At 31.9% G+C, this 16,698-nt stretch overlaps 2 protein-coding genes across 3 annotated transcripts in view; one reads left to right on the top strand and one right to left on the bottom strand.

Annotated features, from left to right (window-relative positions):
• LOC127702508 (E3 ubiquitin-protein ligase rnf213-alpha-like) overlaps positions 1 to 16,698 on the top strand; it is a 157,137-nt gene that overhangs the window by 67,807 nt on the left and 72,632 nt on the right. For both annotated transcript variants that reach the window (XM_052206718.1, XM_052206716.1), the window contains exons 22-38: positions 334 to 970; positions 4,310 to 4,484; positions 5,308 to 5,444; positions 6,468 to 6,542; positions 6,868 to 6,974; positions 7,329 to 7,470; positions 7,857 to 8,049; positions 8,492 to 8,723; positions 9,776 to 9,931; positions 10,583 to 10,857; positions 11,359 to 11,527; positions 12,095 to 12,225; positions 12,598 to 12,795; positions 13,068 to 13,190; positions 13,955 to 14,075; positions 14,861 to 15,099; positions 16,474 to 16,556. In XM_052206718.1, coding sequence (XP_052062678.1) covers positions 334 to 970; positions 4,310 to 4,484; positions 5,308 to 5,444; positions 6,468 to 6,542; positions 6,868 to 6,974; positions 7,329 to 7,470; positions 7,857 to 8,049; positions 8,492 to 8,723; positions 9,776 to 9,931; positions 10,583 to 10,857; positions 11,359 to 11,527; positions 12,095 to 12,225; positions 12,598 to 12,795; positions 13,068 to 13,190; positions 13,955 to 14,075; positions 14,861 to 15,099; positions 16,474 to 16,556 — 3,193 coding nt within the window. The remainder of the gene's footprint in view (positions 1 to 333; positions 971 to 4,309; positions 4,485 to 5,307; positions 5,445 to 6,467; positions 6,543 to 6,867; positions 6,975 to 7,328; positions 7,471 to 7,856; positions 8,050 to 8,491; positions 8,724 to 9,775; positions 9,932 to 10,582; positions 10,858 to 11,358; positions 11,528 to 12,094; positions 12,226 to 12,597; positions 12,796 to 13,067; positions 13,191 to 13,954; positions 14,076 to 14,860; positions 15,100 to 16,473; positions 16,557 to 16,698) is intronic.
• LOC127702509 (E3 ubiquitin-protein ligase rnf213-alpha-like) overlaps positions 1 to 16,698 on the bottom strand; it is a 333,395-nt gene that overhangs the window by 307,109 nt on the left and 9,588 nt on the right. The gene's annotated exons all lie outside the window — the stretch shown is intronic.

Below are 16,698 nucleotides of genomic sequence, written 5' to 3'. Positions count from 1 at the left end.
TAGGTTTGATATATATACATAAACCTTGGTCAGTTGAAACAAATAATTTAGGAGAAACATTAAGATAATTTGTAACTCCATTGCATTATAAGTGGACTTCACTTAATTTCGTTCCTGTTTATTGCATAATCCTGTTGTTTGCACAAAAATTAAAAACACAGAATCTTTTTTCAACATGTCGAAACAGCTATTCTTATTAATTGGAAAATAGCTTGCAAACACAAAAAACACTTAAATTAGTTTATTTCAAATCATATTCATAAATATCTAAAGTGTCCTTCAAACCTGCAAGCACAGTTTGAATATGCATATTAAAAGTGATCATATTTTTAGATTCTAGATTCAGTTGAGAGACTTGGAAGATTTTATTCAAAGCTTGTTACTGAAGGATGTGTCCTGTTTTCACATTGGCATGTGAAGTTTTTATGTGACAGAGAGTGTAAAGCATGTGCTTTTATAAACTTTGGCTCTGAAGGAGATAGACAGATATTAAAAGGTAGAGTGGATGAAGCAAATAAAGATGTCAGTGATATTATACCACAGCTTGCTAGATTTCTAGAGCAGTGTCATAACAAATGGCTGGAGTATATTGACCACACAAGGGACAAATATTACTGCTTGAATAACTTTACAATTGACCAGATGGTGATTTTACAACAAGAACTTGTAAAACTAGGGTCTGACAAAGAGCCATCAGCTTTGATTTATCCATTACTGTCTGCTGTGAAGCAAGGGTGTACTAAAGATGACTTGGTGAAAGCTATGACTGCTGCTAAGTCAGATATTGATAATGTCAAGGAAGAGAGAAAAACAGAAATGGAGACCACCGACAGTGATCAGATTTTGGTTGATGAAGAACCAGAAGATGTGAAAGTACAGAAATTTATAGAAGAAATGGCAAGTGCTGGATATTCACCTGTAATAGCAAGGGAAGCCTTGAAACATGTAGAGTCTGATAATATTGACGAGGGTAGGTATAGTTTATTCTATTTATTGCGAACCCAATGAAAGTTTTCCACAGTGCCATCTCTATCTTGACCAGGTATTTAAACTTTTGCAAGTTCACCTGTCCTATTGAATAAATACAATAGCTATTGTTCTCTGTGTAGTTTATTCTCTGGGACCTTTAAATTTCTTCTTAGAATATAGCAAAGTACTCTCGACCAATGAAATTGTAGGATTGGATGCCTCTTAATTGTGAAGAATGAATGTAAATCATGTTCTTAGGAAGGGATTATCCTATTATTTGGGTCTATTTACAGTTCAAAACAAAGAGTTTCTATAAATGAGTTACAACTGCCCTGAAGCACATTGTATCAGATTGAAAGGATTTATCACAGAGTGATTGAACCTGACTAAAAGTTGAAGTGTGAAACAAACAAAAATCTCAAAATAAGTTGTTCACTGGTGCAGTAAAATTGGTACCGTGAATGTTATTATGAAAATATTAATAACTTCAAATTACTATAAAATTAAACAATACCAAAGCAATGCAAAAAAAAAGGAAAAAAATCTTTCAGATAAAAAATAACCTAAATCTTTAGCTTTCCAAAACTTTGATTACTTGATCAGCGTTTGGGGAGAATAGTTATTTCCAATACATGTATTCGGATAAAAAAAAAAACAGGAATTTAGTTTTGAACATATTAAAAACTTTTAAGGGCATTATTTTTTAACATTTCCCTGACATAATGAAACAGTATTTGATGTAAAAAGCCGGACCAAATTATTGGCTGTGAAATAAAATTTAGTTGTAACTCAAATGTATTAATTGATTTAAACTGTAAATAAAAAAAAGGATAATTCCTCACTAAAATATTACATGATTTACATTCATACTCACAATCAGGAAACATACAATTCCTACCTTTTCTTTCTACTGTTGTGTCACCTAATATCTATAACGCATTTTTTTAAAAATATTTCCCAAATGATAAGAAAGTCCTCACATCACTAAAACTAATCCATAAATGACATGCGGAAAAAGGAAGTCATGCATCAATTATAAACATTGCACTGACAATGAAACTAATTGATAGATCATTTGAGCCTTGAGCACTTTACAATATTCTAAGTTTGTAAGAGAATGATAATCCCTTACTTCATGATAAGTACTCGCTAACGCTCGTACTTAATCATGAAGAAAGGGATTATCATTCTCTTACATATACTAAGAGAAATCTATCATTCATTGATTAAATTACCTGAGTAAAAAAAAATTCTTATATATAAACAAAAATACTTTTTTTATACTCATTATTTGTGATGTATTTATTCAATATTAATAATATATTTTCATTCAGTTTAATATAAACATTGATTCAATCATAAAAAGTTAATTTCTAACAAAAGTTTTATCAATGTTCCTATTGAAATTTGATTTTTTTTTTGTTTAGTTATAGAATACATTTAAGAAGATCTTAATTTGAAACATCATTATTTTTAAGTTCTTATTCATGTCAAACAATCTTTTTTTTAAAAGGAACAATGTTGAAAGTTTTGTCAGAAATCAACTTTTTATGATTGAATCAATGTTTATATTAAAATGAATGAAAATATATTATTAATATTGAATAACTACATCGTCACACGCAGTTAATAAGTATAAAAAAAGTATTTTTGTCTACATATAAGATAATTTTTTTACTAAGGTAATTTAATCAATGAATGATAGATTTCTCTTAGAAGAAATTTAAAGGTCCCAGAGAATAAACTACACAGAGAACAATAGCTATTGTATTTATTAAATAGGACAGGTGAACTTGCAAAAGTTTAAATACCTGGTCAAGATGGAGATGGCACTGTGGAAAACTTTCATTGGGTTCGCAATAATATTGAATAAATACATCATCACACACATTTAATGAGTATAAAAACAGTATTTTTGTCTATATATAAGAAAATTTTTTTACTCAGGTAAAGTAATCAATGAGTGATAGATTTCTCTTAGAAGAAATTTAAAGGTCCCATGCAGTGAATAAACTACACAGAGAAAAATAGCTATTGTATTCATTCAATAGGACAGGTGAACTTGCAAAAGTTTAAATACCTGGTCAAGATAGAGATGGCACTGTGGAAATTTTTCATTGGGTTCGCAATAAATGTACATGACTCATATTGTAAACCATAAAATTTTTATAGCATCTTACTTAAAACACATAAGACATTTTGGACAAAAGAAAATTGAAAAATGCATGATAAAGATTTACAGTCTGATAAAACTATACAGTGCCAATAGCAGGGAAAAAGAGACATGATAAGAACTGTTCTATTTTCCCCCAGTATCTCACAAAATATCAAAATAATAAAAAGAGATGCTCAAAAAGTAGGTGTTTTTTTTTGTAGATTTTAGTGAAACTAAATAGAAGTTGACCTATGGACCAAGGATCTCTAATTTTTATTACACAATTTTGAGATAACTTAAAAGTTGGGCCTCTTTTTCAAGCTGTCGAAATTATTCACACTAGATTTACAGCATCAACGAACTTCTATTGACTTTTTCATCGCATTTACTTCATGAATTTTCTTACTGTTATTTCTAAAAACGGTTCAAGAACAGTTAATGGAATGCAACACTTTAAAATTAAAATGATTTTAATGACTCAAAATGGTAAATTTCTCAGACATTTCTAACGTTTCTTTTGATTTTGAACACGAAATTAAAACCGAAAGTTTCACGACAATACCAAAGTACAAGTAATTCCAAATTCATTTCCGGGATTCGTTCTGTTTATTAAATTGACAGGAAATCATGGGATTTTTTTATTAACTTGAAATGTCTTTGAATATAACAGAAAATAGTTGCATTAATTTAGCATGAAAAAAGTGGGGGTATACTGTTTTACCTCTGTCTGTCCATCCGTCCGTCAGTCAGTCCATCCTTCCCATGAAAATTTTTCGTCGCATTTTTCTTAGGAACTACAATACAAGGATTTCTGAAATTTGGTTTCAGGGTTTATATAAGTCGGGTATACCGTGTGATGCTTTTTCAGATTGATCACTCAACAACTTCCTGTTAACCGAACACTTACATCATTTTACACAACACATCCAAGTTGAAAATTTTCGTCACATTTTTCTCAGGAACTACATTACAAGGATTTCTGAAATTTGGTTTCAGTGTTTATATAATTCAGCTATACCGTGTGATGCGTTTTCAGATTCATCACTCAACAACTTCCTGTTTACCGTCAAATATTTGGGCTGGGGTTATCATCAGTGAGCTGTAGCTCACAGTTTCACTTGTTCTTTCAGTTTTGAAAACCTTTCATGCCATTATATTTCATCAGGATTGTTAATTTCTATTCAGGATTAGTATGGTGTATGACCAACGAAGATGATTTCAAGCCAGAAGAACAAAATATAGATGAAGCTCAGAGAGAGGAAGTCAGACAACAGGAAGTGTTTACAGGATGGATAAAGACTGATCAATCCTTAGCTTCAGTTACAAAAGGTCTTGTTCATGACCTGGGTGGTGCCACTAGGTATTTAACTATATCTGTTTCCTAAGAACCATTTCCAGAACAAAAAACTCTGCAAGCAAAGTTTGGGGGTATACAGGAATCATTTTGTCTGTCTGTCTGTCTCCAGACCTACTTCTTTATGTTTTGTTGGATTTGCTTCAAACTTTGTAGAATAATTAAACCCCCGTTCTAAAAAAGTGGGAGTATACTGTTTTACCTCTGTCTGTCTGTCCGTCAGTCTGTCAGTTCGGCCTATGAATATTTTCTGTCCCATTTTTCTCAGGAACTACATCATAAGGATTTCTGAAATTTGGTTTCAGGGTTTATATAAGTCAGCTATACCGTGTGATGCATTTTCAGATTCATCACTCAACAACTTCCTGTTTACTGAACACTTACATATTTTAACACTATTAAAATTATCCAGTTGCAGCGGGGGTATCATCAGTGAGCAGTAGCTCGCAGTTTCACTTGTTGATTGTGATATGCACAAACATCACCATGTGAAGGATTTTTTTATTTCTTTTAAGTTTATTCAGAATTATGCCTCTTTCATCTAAGACTTTTTACCCTGTCCAACACTGACCTTGTCATTGCAACTCTTTCTAAATGTTTTAATAATTTCTGCATAAATCTTGATATATTATTAGATCCGTTATATGAAGATGTAAAGGAGGGTCAGATGCTCCAGTCCATTGAGTTTTCCCAAACACACGACTCTTTCAGCACACAATATAAAGTATTCAAAATATGTTGCCTATGAGCTGTTGGCTCATTAATGGCAGAAAACCAGAAACACACTGTCATTTTGCAAATATCAAGAAAGTTGATATTTACTTTACAGGGAGAATGCTGTAGAGAAATTAATCAAAACTCTGGAGGAACTATGGAAGAATTTTCTGATGTCTGTTTCATCTAGTGTTTCTGACTATCTTAGTGTGGAACATCTAGGCATGATTTTGAACAGACTTGCTGAGCAAGGTATGCTTTAGATATTAAAAATTAGAGTTGAAAGTCATTCGAGCTAGGGAAAAAAGGATGACAAAATTAATTGTTGTTAAATTGTAAATGATGATGATGTGAATTTACCACAAATGCACTAATATAATTGATTATCAGATAAAAAGACCAACAAATTCTTTATAACATTCTTTTAGAAATTATATAAAGAAATCCCTTGGGCAAAGTTGCCAGCACATGGTTTTGATGGCAAGTAGGGGTATCACTTTGTGAGCTTTTCTTGCAGTACTCTTAGTTTAATCATTTCTGTGTCACCTTGACTTCTGAGACATAGGTATGCTGTTTCCGGCATCGACTGTGGTGGCTTCTTCAACAATGTATTAGTTTCTTATTAGGTCAGTTTTGTGGGGAACCACTAGTGGTAGGTCAATGATATTTGGTATTCAGTTGTATTAGCATTGGCACACCACATTTCCATGTAGATTGTTTGGTCCTGCCCCCTCAGTCGTGATCTATTGACTTTAAAGCTTTTGCTTAGTTTACATGTATTAGTTTGTGATTAGGTCAGTTTATAGGGAACCACTAGAGGTAGGTCAATGATATTTGGTATTCAGTTGTATTAGCATTGGCACATCACATTTCCATGTAGATTGTTTGGCCGGCCCCTTCAATCGTGGTCTATTGACTTTGAAACATTTGCTTAGTTTGCATGTATTAGTTTGTAATTAGGTCAGTTATTTGGGAACCACTTGTGGTAGGTCAATGATATTTGGTATGCATATGTTTTAGCATTGGCACATCTCATTTTCATGTAGATTGTTTGGCCCATGTACCTTCAGTCATGGTTCATTGACATTGAATATTTTGAATAGCTTACATGATAAAGTATTGCTGTTTTAATTTCAACATTTGCATTTTACTATCAAAATAACAAAAAGGCATTACATATCTCTGTGTTTACAGGTTATTAAATGTATTATGCTTCAAGATATCCATCAGTTTTATTAAAAAGAGTCACTTGTACCTTGAATTATTTTTTTTCAGAAACCTTCATGGTAGAAAGAACCTTGTTGCCATGTTTTGCTTCCTCAGAGCCTAACCTTATAATTTGCCCACAAAGTAAGTGTTTCCATTTTTCAGAATCCCTTAGATATTTAAGGAGGGACTTTGAAATCAAATTTATTTTGGTATTTAATCTGAAATTTCAATCAAGTTTTATAGGGAAATATTAGTTAATGTTAAGTAATTTTATTTTCCCAAAATGTTCATGCATCAGAGCTTGAAATATAACCACATTAAATTTTATGTCAGTGCCAATAATATGTAAAACTGTCTGATACATTTACATAATTTCTCGAAAGGTACACATCTTAGATAAGAGAAGTGCAGATCCCATCAAATACATTACATTGCTTGCCATCAAAATGTATCCTATGTATTTCAGGTGATATCTACAACACAGTATTATCTGTATACAGTCATGAAGTGAACAGACCTCTACCACAGTCTGATGAGGTTCTCTTGTGTACACCTTACACTACATTGGATATGGTAAGTAGATAGCTCTTTGAATTGAAGTTATGTGCCTGTTTTATTGAAAATCTAATGGTTGAAAAGTAACTGGTAGATATGAAAAAATCTTTAAAACTTACTATCAATGTTTGTCAGATTAAAAAGAATCATTGCTGTATACTTATCTTAGACTGCTGGAATGTTAGGTGATGCTTAACATTGACAGGCCTTTGTTTTTGTTTTTGTTTGAAGTACTGGTATGATTTTAAGGAAAATGATGATGCAATCATGTCCTGTTGGACTAAATGCTTAATTCAATGTAATGAGTAAACAAAAGGAGGTTACATTTATTTTTACATTAAATACAAAACTTTAAATTTGTATCTTTTTCAGCTTGAAACATTCTGGAGAAGAGCATTATTTGCTGACAACAGTAAAATCTACTGTCTTGTCAATGCTGATCTGCTTGATTATGATGTCAGTGATAAGGGAGAGAAATCTTTGGAAAGACACATGAAAAGTGCTAAAAGTAGAGGTAATTTTCTTCAAAGCCCTTTTATTTATACAATAGACTGACTATAATTAAAAAATACTGTCACTAAAAATATTTTTATCGTGCCGGGGCATTATGTTTTCTTGTCTGTGCATCTGTCTGTCATGTGTCAGGTTAAAGCTGTTGGTCAGTGTTGAATGATTTTGGAAGATGGAGCTAATAATTATATTATCCTTGGTTGCTTTCATATAGCATGAGTTGTTTTCATAGGAAATGAAAGCATATAACAGAATCAAATGAGATTCGTCCTTTATTCAATGAAAGATCAGCATTTGTATGAATTAAACACCTACTGTAAATTTTATGTGTTAAAACAAAACTTGAATGTATAGGAAAAGTATAGTGTACCTTCTTTATTATTTTTCAAGGCATACAGTACCGACTCGTAGTTATTTGCAGTAGTGAAAATGAATACAAATCTAGAATAGTAGCAGCCCTTGACAAATATCACAAGAACCCTTTAAATACAGAGGTGTCTGCTATTAGGAAATACTTGCTGGCAAAATTAAAGGTAGATGAGGAGAACAACACAAAACCAGCATCTGTCGTAGATTATGAAAGGTAATGTCAAATTTTAAATGAAGCGATGTGAAATCAGTTTTTTTTTCCAGCTGTACCAGGATATTGAGTATAAAACTGCTTGTGTTTTCTATTAAGGTTTTCTTGATTGGAAGTTGATAATTTTTAAGAAAACTATTGAACCAAGGGCTTTTATGGTAGAATTGAAATCACTTTTCAAAATTTTTCGTACAGTTGCTATCCTTGATTTACAATTATTGAATATCTGTATCACAGATACAGTAGAAGTCTTGTTTGATAAAAGTCATGTAGATTTAATATTTAACTCTGCAAAGTGGAATAATTTTTAAAAGCTATAATATTAAGGCATATATTGGTCATTTTCTTTAAATGAAATTTAGATATTTATTTTCAATCATAGGACAAAAAATAACATAAATAACCAACAGACATCTTCATACTTTATTCCTTATGCTTCATTTAGATGCAGTGTTCGTGTTGTAAAGTCATGGAGAGCTGGCATTGGGAAGACATTATACAAGATGAGAATGGTAGAGAGTTTACAGCAACAAGTTCCTACCATGGAAAACAGTATCACTATTCCTCTTCATGAAAAGGCATTGAATAATGATGAAATTATGGACATCTTCAAAGATGAAATTTCACCTCCACAAGATTATAGACCAAGGATATTTCATATAGACATTTCACACGAGGTAATATCTCTATTATGCAGAGGTATAAAAGTAAGAAGATGTGGTATGATTGCCAATGAGACAAATTGATCTCCACCAGATATCAAATGACATAGAAGTTAACAACTAAAGGTCACTGTACAGCCTTCAACAATAATCAACACCCATTCCACATAGTCAGCTATAAAAGGCCCGAAATGACAAATGTGAAACAATTCAAACGAGAAAACTAATAGCCTGATTTATGTACATAACAATGAACAAAAACAAATATGATATACAGCAACAAATTTCAACCACTGAATAACAGGCTCCTGACTTGGTACAGGCACATACAGAATGTGGCGGGGTGAAACTAGATTGCTGGGGCCAAACCATCCCCCTAACTTGGGACAGTGGTGTAACAGTACAACATAAGAACAAACTATAAAAATCAATTGAAAAGGGCTTAACTCATCAGATCGATACAAAGCAGAAAAACATCTAACAAAAACATAGACCAGACGTGGCAGGGTATTTATACATCCCCACAACAAAAAAGACACTAAATACAGATCTGAGAGTACTCACAGAGACTGACAGCTAGTTCAAATCCAATAACAACTAATAAAAAAAATCATGTAACTAAGACTAAAATATCAATCAGTACACATTCAAAATCCAATGGATTTAGTGTAAAGATGTCATTAACAGTCGGTGAGAAACATGCCCTTGTACAATGTCTAGTTTGTTTTTCTTATAATATCTTAAATTTCTGAAATTAAACCGTCCATAAATTTATTGTATTGGATAGAATAGCTGATAGAAAAGCTGCTTTTTAGCTCAACTGTCCATCACTTTGCGTCCATTGTCTTAAGGTTAGTCATCCGCTGTATGTAAACTTGTCTTTAAAAATCTTCCTGAAGAAACTGCTGAATGGATTGAAACTAAAGTATGGCTATAGGATGTCTACATAAAGTTTGTTAATTTCAAAAGGTAGATACACCAATTTGGCCTGTTTTTGAGTTTGAAAATGGCAATTTATACTTGTTATATACATGTTCCACAACTTTTTTTCCTTGATTTATTTGCAGGTCCAGGAAGGAGTAGATGCTTTTCTCTTTCAGTTGTTAATACTTGGATGTTTAGGCCATAGTTCTGGATATGTATGGAGAAGATCTGAGTTGGATTACTACATCATCGAGTCTATGCCTCTATTAGCTAAGGATACAGATGCAAAAGTCAAAGAGGTGTGAATTCATAAATATTTGAAAACATGTTACAAAAATAAATAATCAATCTTGTACATGATTTTTTTATTTTTAAGATTTCACAATTTTAAACTGACTGCTGTTCAAGATTCTAAGATAAGAACTTGTATTGAAAAACCAATTGAATTCATCATTCAGAATAAAATAAGATGTAGGATATACATCAATGAGACAGAAATCCTCCAACAACAAAAAAAACATAAACAACAGACATGTACAAATCAACATTCCCTCTCTAACAGTTGAGTTATGTCCATACAATATTTCAAAATTTCTCTCTGTCTAGGGTTGTAGATATACTTAACAGAGACTATAGAACAGCCAGAAATACCAGCTTTCCTTAATGACAAAATATCTAAGATATAACTAAAGACCTTTGACTGTTGGTACTTGCTTAGAAAGAAGTTATACAAAGTCACATCTACACCCCACAAAAAAATAACCCACTATTTCATAACTAGTAGACACAAAATGTAAATATGTATTGCACAAATTATTTTAAGCGTTCTGTTCAATCCACCTTTTTGTCTCTGCTTTAATGTTATCTTTCATGAAAAAAAGTTTTGATTTCCTATAAATTAAGGATTATTTTGTACATGTATGATAACTATTCATTTATATTACATACAGGTAGGAAAGTTGAAGTGTTTACATCATTGCTTGGACATTCTACCCTATGTAACCTGTAGATCTCCTCAGGATAGTCTGGATATACTCAATAATACTAGGATACCAAAAGACCATACCACCCATGATAGACTCTTTGATCGCATTGAATTTCAAAGTGCCACATTCCAAAGACCATACCAGTATCTAAAGAGACTTGATAATAACCAGAAACTTGATGGTGTTGACCCAAACAAGGTTGAAGGAGATGAGAGAAACTGTTTGACAGTATTAATCAGGTACAATAGCTACATAACAGTACTAGTTGATAGAAATTGTGAACAAATAATTTTTGTTTATGTAATAGTGCTCACCAACAATTTCCTTTGTCACATGTGAAATGATAATAATAAGAATAACTAGGACCCCATATATTAAGTGGCGGTTTTCATTTGTAGGACGTTGTGTTTTGTCTTCAATGTTCTAAAATTGTTTTTGAAATTTAGCCAAATTTTATTAATTTCAGTTTTTTACATTTTTTTCAAGCTCTAATGTATTATTCTCTTTGTAATGTTATATAAAGAAAGCAGATATTCTAACAAATATCAGATGATGAGGGGTAAGGCTTAATTTGACAGCAACCCAACAACACAAAAAACAATATGTCAAGCTCTTAATTTCAACATGTCTAAAAAGTTGTGAATAGATTTGACAGACTTTATTATATATTTTAGCCAAAATCCATGTAAAATAAGTGTTTCACATTATTTTGTAATGAAATAAATATAACTTTATTTTAGTCACTGTGGTATTAAAGATCCATCTTGGTCTGAGTTGTATCATTTTGTCAGCTTCTTGAACAAACAGCTGCAAGACTTTGAGGTGTCAGCTTTCTGTGGTCTGGCAGCAATGGAGGATTTACCTGGATTTTCTAAATTTGTACTCAGATTTCTGATACAAATGTCAAGGGTAAGCCTTCTTTTGGACTGTAGGAATTAAAAATAAAGTGGAACCAATTTGCAACTTTTACACCAATCAGATGAAGAGTTTTAGGTTAGAGAAAATAACCATCCAGTTGCAGAGGTATATAGTTTTATCTTTGTAGGTCATTCTCATTTTCCCTCATGTCAGCATATACATAAAGTTGACTACAGTTGGTTGTGTCTGGAGATATCAACCTGAGTTTTTGTATGTAGCTAAAATGATAAAGTTACAGATTTTTGAATTTTGTTCCTGTACTTCTTTGCATGACAAATACAGAAGACAAGAAATAATGCTGATAGTGTAAAGATTGATGTGAATGCATATGTGGACATGTGCTAGCAGTACCTTCAGAAATATCAACTTACACCTCACATTTTAATTTTAAATTCATGCTAATTTGTACAAAAATATGTAATATCATACTAATGAATTTTGTTTAATTGCTTAAATATGTTTTAATATATTTATTAATAACCAAATTTGAAATGTAGTTCCTTTTTTTTTTTTTTTTGTGGTTAAAAATGTATGATTTTAATTGTCTTAATTTTGAAGGATTTTTCCACAAGATCATTAGAAGTAAGTGAGGAGTCACCAATACAGATGTTAAAGAGAGAAATAAATCCGGAGGAGGGCGATGATGACGTTGTACAACAATACAAAATGAGGCGTACATGGGAAACTAGGTATTTAAAAAGCAATGAAATTTTAGTACAAATTGACCATCAGTCTATTATTTGCTGTTTTCCCCCTAAATGCAAGAAGGCTAAAAGCAAATAAGTAAGACCAAATTTAAAAATGCTATTACTGATATATGACAGACTAATATAGATGTCTCACCACCAATTCAACCAATCAGCATTGAGAACATATTTCAGATAGTCTTACTCTGACAAAACATAGTGCTTTTGATGTTATTTACTTAAATCTTTGCTGCTGAGTTGGTAATATATTGAGCCAATCTCATTTGTTCCAAAAAATAAAGAAGAAAGTTTATGTTTTTTTGAGTAATTGTTTTATTATTGAGTCTTATTTTCATGATTTATTTTGTTCTGTAGTCCACATCCATACTTGTTCTTCAACCCAGACCATCATAGCATGACATTCCTTGGTTTTAACATAGAAAAAAGAACAGGAAACTTAGTTGATTTACAGACAGGAACAGTCTTAGAAAAAGGAATAATGCAAAAAAATTTATTTGATGCACTTCAAAGAAACAAGGTCAACCTGGCAGAAAACTTTGATGCCCTTAAAAGGTGAGTTATACCTTTTGATAGATTTTCAAATAGATTATAATGTAAAGATTTAAAAAAAAAAAACTGATATTTTATAATAAGGAATTTTCTTTTAGTTTTGACATCAGCTTGATAATTGGCTGTAAACGTTTACCTTTTAATAGAAATTTACAAGGTATATGCTACATGTATAATTTATATATTCTGAATTAATGCATTCCTAATTTTTTGTATTAATAATAGTTTGAACACTATATTTTGTATAGATTTAAGCTTTTTTTCTGTTTTTATAGATCTGAACAAATTACTAAGCTATGTAATGTGATGGGATTAGATATACCACATGACCCTGATGAGACGTATGAACTGACAACAGATAATGTGAAGAAGATTCTGGCTATATATATGAGATTCAAGTAAATATTGAATTAAAGTAATATCAAAACTTTTAAATGTTTTTATATTTTGAAAAGATAATTCTTATATTGCAAACCAATTTGAAGTTTAAAAGTAAAGTAACAATATCCTAACAAAAATCTTCTCTCATTCTCACTTACATTTAATTTTATAAAAGTTAAATGGGTCAAGTGAAACAAAACCAACACCCTTTGACAGCAGGTTCAGGTAGACTTACCAATTTGGATACCAAAGAATCTATGAACTTCTTTTTTATGCCCGCCTACGATAAAAGAGGGTCATTATGTTTTCCAGGATGTGGGTCTGTCCATCTGTTACGTCTGTCCACCCTGTATCAGGTTAAAGTTTTGTAATTCATCATCTTGAAACATTGTTCATTATTAAGTGAATTATTTAATATACATGTTAAATTAGTGTTTAGACTCGGGTTTACTGAACATGAGAATGTATTAGTGTGATGTGTATTCGTCTTTAACTTTTTATTCTGTTTTACAGTTTGTTATGGAATTTTATGCGACTGTCATACAAGTGAGAGGTTAAGCTAGCTATAAAACCAGGTTTAATCCACCATTTTCTACATAAGGAAATGTCTGTACAGAGTCAGGAATATGACAGTTGTTTTCCATTAGTATGATGTGTTTGAGCTTTTGATTTTGCCATTTGATGAGGGACTTTCCGTTTTGAATTTTCCTTGGAGTTCATTTTTTTTTGTTGTTTTACTTTTTATTAAGTTACTGTTGCTGAATGATTTATTAAATTGTAGATGTCATATACCAGTTATCATTATGGGAGAGACAGGATGTGGTAAAACTCGTCTTATCAAGTTTATGTGCGCACTACAGCAACCTCCTGGTGTAAAAGTGGAAAATATGATTCTTATGAAGGTAAGAAATAAGGTCTGGTCTTTTTTGGATAGAGCAGGTGCTATTTTTTTAATTTGCGTTTTTTGTCTAAAAGAAATGCACTACGAAATAACTGTGTTCTCGGGCCGTCTACCGACTAGATGGAGAAAACTTATCATGTTCATGTGCTCAATTTAGCAAACTGCTCATGTAAATGCATTAGTTAGGGTTCTTATGTAGGTAAAAGTATAGACAAGGCTTGCAATAGATTTTGAAGTAGCATTTTTTGGCTATTAATTATAAAGAAGGCAGTATATTACACTACAACAAACCTACAGTTGTTATCATAGAAATTATAATTGTGTTGAAGGTAAAAGAAAGTTTCCCTTGATAGTCTAGTAAAAAAGATATTTATATTCAGACTTCTCAATGTACTCTGAATAACATGGCAGTCAGATCATAGTTATTTTCAACTAATACCAATGTTCTTTATAAGACTGCAGGCTGGAGCATTCGACGTCCTATTGACTCATTTAATTTTTCAGTGTACAATAACAGATTATTTAACTCATTTGCATAATTTGCATAAATGACATAGTATGTGCAGTGCTTCCTGTAGGCTTGGATGTAAATAACTGGAGTCTCCAGTTTAAAAAAAAACATCACATATTAGTGTACATATATCCTTTTGTTTAAATTTCCAGTGTTCTTGTAGTCATTGTGCTCTTTGTAAAACTATGCTTTTATCATTTTTATCAGATTTTGAATTATTTTTGGACTTTATAATTTCCTCAATCATGCTATTAGAAATTTATTGATAATTAAAGGTACATGGTGGTACAAAACCGTCAGACATTGTAAAAAAGGTCCAGCTAGCTGAAGTAGTTGCCATGGATAATGCTCAAAAGTACAAAAATATGGACACAGTGCTGTTCTTTGATGAAGCTAATACAACTGAAGCCATTGGTGTTATCAAGGAAATTATGTGTGACAAGTCTCTTGGAGGAAAACCGATTAATCTACACGAGAGATTGAAAATAGTGGCAGCTTGTAATCCATATAGAAAGTAAGTTATATATTATAAATATTATTCTTTATGTTAACCACTATTTTCTTGTTGTTAGTACATGCTTATAACTCCTAACTATCTGATCAGTTTACAGGATAGTTCAATATGTTTTACTGCTGACCAGGATCATATGAAAATTCAATAATGATTTTTATAAACACAGCTTGAAGATTGTTTAGTTTGAAAGATTAATGAATTCAGAGCTCCAGATAAGCTACGTATTTGCGTGATTAAGCAATAAAAACAACTGAAAACCCAATTCAATTGAAAATTGCAGTGTTCAAAAACCCAATTCATGCAAAGGAAAACCCAATTATATGTCAAAACTATGCGTTCTCAACCCTAATTGTCGCTATTGTGTGCATTATTTACCCTAATCGATAAATTGTTGTCGCGTAAATCTATTTTTGTAATATTAGGAAATCAGAGTTAGGAAATCTACTTTCATTCTAAAATTAGAGCGTTACATCAAACATCTGATCTGGGTCCCTGTTGGAAGGAATTGTCTGTTACTCAAAGCTGTATCCCCGGTAAACATTAGGGACCAGTTTATAAAATTTTCTTTGGCAAAACATGAGTGGGAGAGGCAGAAAAAAGCACCGCTAGTAACAATATCGTATATTCTGTTGAACTATTTGATAACAGACCGCTGTGCGGAAGCACAAAAGTACGCAAGTCACATTATCAATTCCTTAATGGAGAAGGCGACAACTCCGTATATATGTGACATTTTAGACGAAATCATCGATGGTGTCCTTTCTTCCTTCTATGAAAATACTACTTAATTTAAGCAAAGACATGCAGTGTCAGATAAGACATTCTTTGCCTCGAAAGAAAAGAACCCATGGCTAAATAAAATCGATTAAACGGGGGTCTAATATATATATTGCTCTGAATGTAAGTCTACGGCAAGCCGCTGAGACAACAAAATTACAACATGTACAAGTGTTTGGGGCCACGAAGGGACCCCAAATATTCAGCAGTCAGCAGCGACAAGACAAAATGAGAGGGCTGAACATATGGATATCATCAATAAAAATTTGACTGACACTTCACTCTTATAAATCATGACAACATTTTGTTCAAAACTATTTACCATACTTGAAAAAATAAAATGCCAACAAGCAATATCAACGGATTGTTATAGTAACCCCAACAAATACTAGGGATGAAAAACCCAATATGATTTTTGCTTGAGGGGTGAATTGAATTCCCAAACTTTCGTGCACACTATTGTAAAGCTATTGTCACGTATCTACTAGTAATAAGAATCATACAGCATCTCAACTAGCAAGACATTATTTTCGTTACACTGAAATCTAACAAAGTTTACCATCAAGATAGCGATGTTTAAATACTTTATTTTTGCAGACATTCTGATGAGTTGATTAAGAGATTAGAACAGGCAGGACTTGGTTATCACGTAGATGCTGACAAAACAACAGACAAACTTGGTAAAATGTCAAAAATTTATTATTTTTTACTATTAAGTTGTCAAAACATAAGTTAGAATACTTTTCAGTTAATAAAGTGCTTGATTAGATGAGAATTTTTTTTAGTCCCCTACCGACGAAGTCGAAGGGGACTTTAGGTTTG

Source organism: Mytilus californianus, unplaced genomic scaffold, assembly GCF_021869535.1.
Source record: "Mytilus californianus isolate M0D057914Y unplaced genomic scaffold, xbMytCali1.0.p SCAF_5, whole genome shotgun sequence".
NCBI classification, from domain to species: Eukaryota; Metazoa; Mollusca; class Bivalvia; order Mytilida; family Mytilidae; genus Mytilus; species Mytilus californianus.
Note: the sequence above shows the minus strand (reverse complement) of the source record. Positions and strands in the feature narration are given on the sequence as shown.